Source organism: Hypanus sabinus, chromosome 8 (assembly GCF_030144855.1).
Source record: "Hypanus sabinus isolate sHypSab1 chromosome 8, sHypSab1.hap1, whole genome shotgun sequence".
NCBI lineage: Eukaryota > Metazoa > Chordata > Chondrichthyes > Myliobatiformes > Dasyatidae > Hypanus > Hypanus sabinus.
The window spans coordinates 50,553,697-50,563,042 of record NC_082713.1 but is presented as its reverse complement, the minus strand read 5'-3'; the positions used below and the strand labels follow the sequence as shown (position 1 = coordinate 50,563,042).

The following is a 9,346-nucleotide window of genomic DNA, read 5'->3' as shown; positions in this document are numbered from 1 at the left end:
AAAAGGTTCACCTTGCTGACCGACCAGCGCTCGGTTGCGTTCCTGTTCAGCAACCAACAGCGGGGCAAAATCAAAAATGATAAGATTTTGCGGTGGAGAATAGAACTCTCCACCTACACCTATGATATCCTGTACCGGCCTGGCAGACTCAATGAGCCCCCTGATGCCCTATCCCGGGGAACGTGTGCTAGCACACAGCTCGACCAGCTGTACGCCCTTCATGCACAACTTTGCCATCCGGGGGTCACCCGATTTTACCATTTTGTGAAAGCTCAGAACCTGCCATACTCCCTGGAGGACATCAGGACGATGACCAGGGACTGCCAAATTTGCGCCGAGTGCAAACCGCACTTCTACCGTCCTGACACGGCGCAACTTGTCAAGGCCACCCGCCCTTTTGAACGACTGAGTGTTGACTTTAAGGGCCCCCTTCCCTCCACTGACCGCAATGTCTATTTTCTCAGTGTTATCGACGAGTACTCACGGTTCCCCTTTGCCATCCCCTGCCCCGACACCACTGCCACGTCCGTCATAAAAGCCCTGCGCCAGCTCTTCACTCTGTTCGGGTATCCCTGCTATATCCACGGCGATAGAGGGTCCTCCTTTATGAGTGAGGAGCTGCGCCAGTACTTGCTAGCTAGGGGCATTGCTACCAGTCGGACCACGAGTTATAATCCCCGGGGTAATGGCCAGGTGGAGCGGGAGAACGCCACAGTGTGGAAGGCCACACTTTTAGCCCTTAAGTCAAAAGGGTTGCCGGTCTCTCGATGGCAGGAGGTCCTCCCTGAGGCACTGCACTCTATCCGCTCTCTGTTATGTACGTCCACCAATGCCACCCCTCACGAACGCCTATTCTCTTTTCCCAGGAAGTCTGTCACTGGGACCACTCTACCAGTTTGGCTGACGTCCCCGGGGCCAGTGCTGCTCCGGAAACATGTGAGGAGCAATAAATACTCCCCGCTGGTAGAGAGGGTTCACCTCCTACATGCGAACCCCCAGTATGCTTACGTGGTCTTACCTGATGGGCGGGAGGACACGGTCTCCATCCGCGACCTGGCACCCGCAGGTGCAGCAGACCACTACCCTGAAGGCTCTCTGGTAACTATGAACCCTGCACCAGAGGTGACACCGTGCTCACCAGGCCCGACACAGCCTCCTCACGACACTTGTATACCGGGCGTTTCGTACGCATTTATACCAGGCGCCTCGCACATGCATGAGGGATCACCAGCGCCTAGTGGGCAGGAACAAGCGCAACCTCCGTCCCCTGTGCAATCACCAATGTCGTCGGCATCCATGCGATCACAGCCGGTGCTACGTAGATCGCAGCGACAGATTCGACCACCTGATAGACTTGACTTGTAAGAAACTTTGCCACATGGGGACTCTTTCAAACAAAGGTGGGGTGAATGTGGTGAACTATGTGCCTGTCTGGACACGCCCCCTGCTGAATGCTCCTGTGGCTCCTCCCACAGGCCCCTGTATAAAGGCGATCTGAGGCCTGACGCTCGGCCTCAGTCTCCAGGACATAGTATGATGGACACTCACTCCTGGTTCCTTCTTCCAGTCAATAAAAGCCGATATCTCGCCTTATGTCTCAGTGTGAGTTATTGATGGTGCATCAACCTCGCATTAGAACCCAGGCCTCACTACAGCGAATCACTCTGGGTCTAGAACATGCTGCCCAGTGATGCACATTGGACCTGGATTTTGCTGCCAAAGAAGCTGTTCTCGACCTCTTCAAATCGGCTGGGCACTGAGAGCGATCAACACTCGCACCTGGGCCAGATGGATGTTTCTTCAGAAATCCTCTGTCTCATCTTCTCCCCTCCAAGTCATCTGCTCCAACCAGCACGGCTCCAGCTCCAAGTGTGTCGATTTTGCAGTGCACCAGCAGGGCACATCTCACAAATTCGCCATTTGCAGTGATTTGCTCCACTAATATGATGAACTGAATACTAAAGCTTTGGGCCTACTCCAGGCTGCTCTGGGAATTTGATCTGAGAACTCAGTTTGGTTTGGAACGTCGTCGTCGTTGCTCTCTTCTCCTGTTTGTATGGTTTGTTGTCTCTTTCTCTGTATGCATTGGGAGTTGGACCAAATTTTTTTTAAAAATTGGGTTCTTTTGGGTTCCTTGCTTTGTGACTGCCTGTAAGCAAACAAATCTCAAGATTGTATAATTTATACATTCTTTGATCATGAATGTACTTTGAATACTTTGAATTTAATAATTTCTGTTCTCTGTAGAATATGCAAACTTCAATACTGAAAAATATTAGATATATGCTCAGTGTACACCATCTGGTCCTGGTGACCTATCTACTTTCAGACCTTTCAGTTTCTCAAGAACCTTCTCTCCAGTAATGGTATCTTTACACACTTAATTCCCCCTGACACCTGGAACTGTCATCATACTGCTAGTGTATTCCTCAGTGAAGACTGATGCAAAATACTAATTCAGTTCATCTGCCATTTTGTTGTCCACCATTACCATCTCTCCAGCATAATTTTCCAGTGGTCTGTTATCCACTCTTGCTTCTCTTTTACATTTTATGGATCAGAAGAAGCTTTAGTATATTCTTTAATATTACTGCCTCACTTACTTTCTTATTCCATTTTTACCTTCTTAATGGCTGTTTTAGTTGCCTTTTTGACTTAAATACTTCTTAATGACTTTTTTAGGGGCAATTAAGATTAAGTTCACCTTGTTGATTCCTGGGATGAAGTGTTGGCTGATGAGAAAGAAATAACTAAGCACAAGAGATGATTCACTTTCATATTTATCTTATCATCTTGCCTTGACACTTATGCACGTGTCTGCAATACTTGGATGCTATATGCCTCTTGAACACACATCATTTATCGTGTTACTGTGACATACACTGGGGCAAGGCCAATGCATACAGTGTCTATCCAATGATCATTAACATTAAGGGAGTGTGCGTGTGTGTGTGTGTGTGCACGTACATGATAACTGTGCTTAATTTGGCTTTCTTTATATTCTTGCTTAAATTCCTTTGACTGTCACTGAGTTTCATTACACTGGCTATGATCATTACGGAACTTCTATCTTGTTGAACATAGCTGTATCACAGTGTGAATGTTACCTGATCCAATCTGCAGTCAGCAACGTGTAAGTTTCGAAAAAAGGATTGTAAGGAATTTCATTCCCTCGCAGGTTGAACAGCCCTAGATGAAGACATTAAGGAAGGTTTATTACAATGTGAAATACTATTTGAACAGTTGCAGATTTTTTTTATTCTTATCCTCCTCCACAGAGAATATTTTATTTTACCATACGTTCATAATGGCATGGGAGGCCATTTGGCCCATCAGGTCCATGATGCCCTGGAAGCAATCCTGTCAGTTCCATTCCCTATTCTTGTTTCGCTTATTATGTCTACAACATTTTTTTCCTCATACATATCTTTGAGTATTTCTACTATTGACCTATGTTAAGGGGCACTTTACAAAAGTCAATTAGTATGTCTTTGGTCTGTGTGAGGAAACCCACGCGAGGACAAAGAGAAGAATGGAAACTGAACAGAGAGGTTAGGATTTCAACTAGGCCCAGGAAGCTCTCAGGATGTTGTTCTGTTGCTGTGCTCCCACTCTGTGCAAGCATAACAATCAATAGATTATCCTTGATCAAGTTGTTTCTCCTCAGGCCTTGTGGCTCATTGGGCGGCAACCTTGCTGGTTCTTTAGCATTTGTCTGTTGTTATGAGGCTGAATTGCTCCTGTGGCTCGATGCTCAACCCAGCACGGATGGAAAGCATGCTAGGAGCCGGCCGGATTTGAACCGGGAACTACTCTCCTCAAAGACTAGTGCAGATACCACTGCACCACCGGCTGGCTTATCGTTGAGCAAAACACATATATTGGTTAAGATGGATAGCAGGTTTTAACAGCTGTAGTCTGTATACAGATGAGCTTGCAATGTTTGCAGTTTCTCCCATAATTTACAGAAGAATAAAAATTTCATGAAACCCCCAGTATCCCCTGTTAATTATGGACATTAACCCTGGAAAAATATATGTGTGAGTGAATTTGCTTTTGTTATGTGCGTTTCATGAGAGTTAATTAGTCCCTCTGCATATTACATCCAGGTCAACAACTACAGTCAAACCTGACTGCAAACATTATATGTAAATATAACAATCAATAAATTATCATTTGGCAAAGCATATAGAGCAATAACTATATTATATCAGACATTTGATGCCTACCATATATATCTACAAGTAACAAGGTAAAGTGGCCTTCTTTATTAATATCCCCAAAGTTAAGCTGTCATGTCATATAAGGTTAATCAGTCTTCAGTCCCTAGAATTCTACTCAATTTGATGGCAAAGGATAAATGGTCGGAGGAGTTTCTTTGGGTAAAATGGATTATTTGTGAGGTCGGGGGAAGGAAGAGAGTCTTAGGTGGGCCAGCTTGGGCCTCTGATTTCATAAATGGGACCCCCTGTGACTGCTGCTTCCTGAAAGTCAGAGTTCAGTGCAAAGGTCTTGTTGGCTGTCTGTGCAATCACTGGACAGAAATTTCTGCCACGTACTGACTACTTTCCAAGAGGAGTTTAAATGAGCCTCACAATCTTATTTATTTGCCAAAGCCGATCCAGCGTTCAAATCTGGCCCACCACATGTTTTCCACCAGAGGTAGCATTTTGCAAATGACGTTTGTGTTTACTCACAGACAGGAACAACGAAAACAAATCGAATGGGGCAGTGACAGCCTGGGTCAGTTTAGGCTGCAATTACATGATGTAGAGCTCATGGTCAAAGCAGCACAGCACTATTTATCCTTATTAACAACTGTAGTTTTCAGTCACATATATATCGTACTGTTGAAATGAAGATCTGTGAGCTCAATAACTTAAACACTTACCCAGGAGTTACTGTGCAAAAAATGTGAAAGGTAATTTTCTTAAATTTTCTTCATGAAAGCAGTCAAAATCTTAGAATTCAATTTCAGATTGTTGATTATAGATTCAAAAATAGTTTCCATTTTATTTTAAATTTTGGTGTGAAACAAGTTAAAATTCGAAGTAAAATCTGTTTCAGCTATATCAGAAAAATAGTATGAAAGCATGTAAGCAACACAGGAGTGGAAATAAATTCAGTCATTCAGAAGGAGCATCAAGTCCTGTTAGAGAAAAGCTCAGTGAATCTCAATGTTGTATAAATTCAAGCCCAACAATATGATATCTATGTGTTTACCAAAAGCTCCTTATGTGCAATCTCAATTTCATAATTTCATTCATCTTCCTGAACAGGGAAAAGAATGATCTAAAGGAATAGCTCTCACATGCAGTTTCATCCAGTGCGGAGATTAACAGTGCTGTTGGCTTGTAAACATTACTTTGCATCTGTGCACGGATTTCTTTCACCTTTTCTTGCCATGTTTTTCCTGCAATGCAAAGTACAAATGATTATAAACCCAACTACCTGAAAGGGGAATGCATCTGGATTCCTGTATGATCAGTTATTAAAAGGAAGGAGTTGCTCTTCAGCAGGACTCTAATTTCATTTCAGATTATTTGTGCGGGAATGGTTTCATAGGACCAGAAGCTAGTCACGTCTTAGGGAAGATCACAAGCAGTCAGAAAAATTCATTTAAGGAAACAAAGAGCTTGCCGTCCATGATTGTAAATCAAAGATCACTGATGGTCCTTCCTTCCTTTCTTCATTGACTGGCCCTTCAAGTCACACCGTCCAGCAATTCCCAATGCAATCCTAGCCTAATCATGGGACAATTTACAATGATCAACTTACCTGCCAGCTAGTATGTCTCTGAACTGTGGGGAGAAACTGGAGCACCCAAAGGAATCTCATGCAGAAATGGGGAGAACATACAAACTCCTTACTGGCAGCAGCGGGAATTGAACCCTGGTCACCTGCACTGTAAAGCACTGTGCTAACCACTATACTATCATGCTGTGAAGATATTTTTCATCACAGCAGTTCATTTTACCTTCACTTGTTAATTTTGCACAATACTGTTCGGGTACTGTGTAATGATCCAGATTTATTAGCACTGGCATAAATAGTAACACTTGTTGTTTGTGGCAGCAGCACAGTGCAAGATATTAAAATTAAAATATGAGGGGTGATTAATAAGTTCATGGCCTCAGGTAGAAGGAGTCAGTTTTAGAAAACCTAGCACAGTTATTTTTCAACATAGTCCCCTCCCACATTTACACACTGAGTCCAGTGGCCGTGGAGCATATGGATCTTGGACCTCAAAGTGTCCACAGCAAGGCTGATTGATAAGTGTGTGGCCTAGGGTAGAAGGAGATGAGTTATTAACTTCAAACTTTCTGCATTATCACTCAAAGAATTGAACTGCATGTGCATGTAACGAGAGCTGTATAACTCATGTCCTTCTACCTTAGACCATGGACTTATCAATCACCCATCGCTGGACACTTTCTGGAGGTCCAAGGTCCATATGCTCCATGACCACTGGACTAAGTGTGTGAATGTAGGAGGGGACTATGTTGAAAAATAAATGTGCTAGGTTTTCTAAAACGGACTCTTTCTACCTTAGGCCACGAACATATCAATCACCCCCATAAGTTGCAAAATAAATACATAAGAAATAGGAGCAGGAGTCGGCCACCTGGCCCATCAAGTGTACATAACACAAGAGATGAATAATGAGGTTGTGTTCAGAAATCAGAAATCTTTTTCTGAAGTGTTGAGCATGGGTCTTCAGGCCCCTGAACCTCCTCTCTGGTGGTAGTAACACAAAGTGGGCATACCTCTGATGGTAAGAACCTTTAATGATGAATGCAACCCTCTTAAGGCACCACCCCATTGATAACAGAGAGGGTTGTGCCCGTGACAGAAGTGGTTGAGTCTACAGTACTCTGAAGTCTCTTGCAACCTTGTGCATTGAAGCTCCACACTAGACTGTGGTGGAACCAGTCGGAATGCTCTCCACCACTCATCTATTGAAATTTACAGTAGTTTGGTGATATACTGAATCTCCTCATACTCCTAATGAAACAGAGCTATTGGCTTGCCTTCTTCATGACTATACCAATAAACAGCAGCTTGATATATATGTTGTTGCCCCGGTACTCCAAGACTGAGTGAAGAGCCAATGAGATCTGCTTTGACAGTAGGCAAATTGCAGCAGGTCCGTGCTTAAGAAGGAGTTCAGTCGTACCACGACCAACTACTCAAAGCACTTCATCACAGTAAATCTGTGTGCAACCAGGTGATCGTCGATGAGAAAGCTCACCCTGCTCTTCTTGGGCACTAACATGATTGATGCCCCTTTGAAGTAAGTGGGAACCTTTCACTGCAGCAGTGAGAGGCTGAAAGTATCTTTGAATACTTCAGCCAGCAGGTCATCTCAGATTTTCAATACCCTGCCAGACGCCTTGCAAGGGTCCACCCTCTTGAAAAATGTTCTGACATCCACCTCCAAAACAGAAATCACAGGGATGGTATTATTCTCCCTTTTAAAGTATACACAAAAAGCATTGAGCTGATCAGTGAGTGAAGCATCATTGCAATTTATGTTGTTAGATTTTGCCTTTTGGGAATTAGTGGCATGTAAACCCTGCCACAGCCATTATACATTGGACTGTGTCTCTAACTTCACATCGAACTGTCTTTTCACTCTCACAAGGTTGTACCTGGACTTCTTCTAGGCTGAAAACTTTTCCCAAAACTTAGGGAATGAAATATCTTGTTTCTATGGGTATTGATCATGTAATTAAGTTGAAAAATGACACACTACTGATGTTGCTATACAGGACAATTAAAGTAAGTCAATTCATCAACACTGTATATACTTCTTATTTCAATTTGCCTCTTTCAGAATTCCTCTAGGAATGAATTATCTGTCAGAATGCATTCAATCATAGGGCTTATTTTCCCTTGTTTCTCATTAGGAAATTATTCTAAATGCTGGTGTCATTGCTTGATTTAACTTTGAACCATATTCATTTAGCACAGAGAAGATTTCAGAAAACAAAAATCTGTAAAACTACAACAGATTGAAAATGTTACAAGTTTTCTAAAATTACAGTTGCACTGCAGGGAGGCTGATAGTTTAAAAAGATTTCAACCAGTTAAATATCAAGCAATTGGTTAAGTATACTTTATTTAATTAATAATAATACCTTTTAAAAAGTAATGTATTAAAAGTGATAATGATTGGTTGGATGTTTGGAACAATTCCAATCACTAAGCAACTTTGGAGTGCATTTTTATAGAGCAGGCAAAAATGGGATGCAAGTTTGAAAAATAAACTTCTAACTTTATCAATAAATATGTTTTAATTTCAGTTAGAAGATGCATCATAGAGTATATTATGGCATTTCTTTAACTCAATCATAACATGAGACCATTGCTGGCCAGACCAATAATTGAGTCTAGGTCTGGAACTTATATCAGTTGCACAGAGCCAATACCAGTTTGATGGGAGGCTTCCTGTCTGTACTAATATAATTTTGTTGGTAAATACAAATAACAGTTTTTTTGTCTGTAGTATCTTGTCTTAACAAAGAATATTGATTGAAAGAAGATTTAAAGCAAATGATTTGAGTGTGCTGGGGGGATCTACAATGACCTACAATGTAGGAAGAGAACATTGACTGAGGACATATTTTGGGTAAGTGGGGTTGTAAGGATGGGATTCAGGGTCGGTTTATCAGAGAAATGATAATAGCTGGAAAGATCGCAATGATTTGAGTGAGAGGAATGGGGTGTGGGTGCCTGAGGACATAAATAAGAAACTGAAGTGTAGGAACAATCATGAAAATGAAAAAAGTACACAGAAATATCCTAACAGGATAAGCTTTGCTGCCCTGGACTCTTTGTAAAAAAATACCAGGTTACGTTAGACGTTTTTATAAATGGCAGTGTAGGCTTTATCATTCTACTTAAGAACTTTTTCAGCACTTGAGGCAACACATGATAAAACTTAGCATCAGTGACACCTACTGTAAGTAAGAGACTACATTGTCTCATGTCCCTGTACACATGCAATAATCATTATCCCTTGGTGTACAGAATAATGGATGGTCCAGAGTGAAAAATGGAAAAGTGCTATGGATTTAGTGAGTACACAGAACAGCACAGGAACAGGCCTCGTGCATACAAGGTTATGCGGAACTAATGATATTAGTTATCAAATGCCCAACTATTCCAATCCCTTGTGCCTGAACAACATCCATGTCCAGCACATTCATGGGCCTACCTAAGAACCTCTTGAACACCTTTACTGGATTTGCCTCCACCACCATCCCTGGCAACACATTCCAGGCACTCACCACTCTCTGTGCAAAAACTCTTGACCCACAAGCCTCCTTTGGGTTTATCCCCT

The 9,346-nt window shown here is 42.4% G+C and overlaps 1 protein-coding gene across 1 annotated transcript in view; it reads right to left on the bottom strand.

Annotated features, from left to right (window-relative positions):
* Positions 1-9,346, bottom strand: part of xpnpep2 (X-prolyl aminopeptidase (aminopeptidase P) 2, membrane-bound) — a 102,882-nt gene that overhangs the window by 51,537 nt on the left and 41,999 nt on the right. The window contains exons 8-9 of the mRNA XM_059977152.1: positions 5,312-5,413; positions 3,108-3,189 (exon numbers count right to left, since the gene is read on the bottom strand). Coding sequence (XP_059833135.1) covers positions 3,108-3,189; positions 5,312-5,413 — 184 coding nt within the window. The remainder of the gene's footprint in view (positions 1-3,107; positions 3,190-5,311; positions 5,414-9,346) is intronic.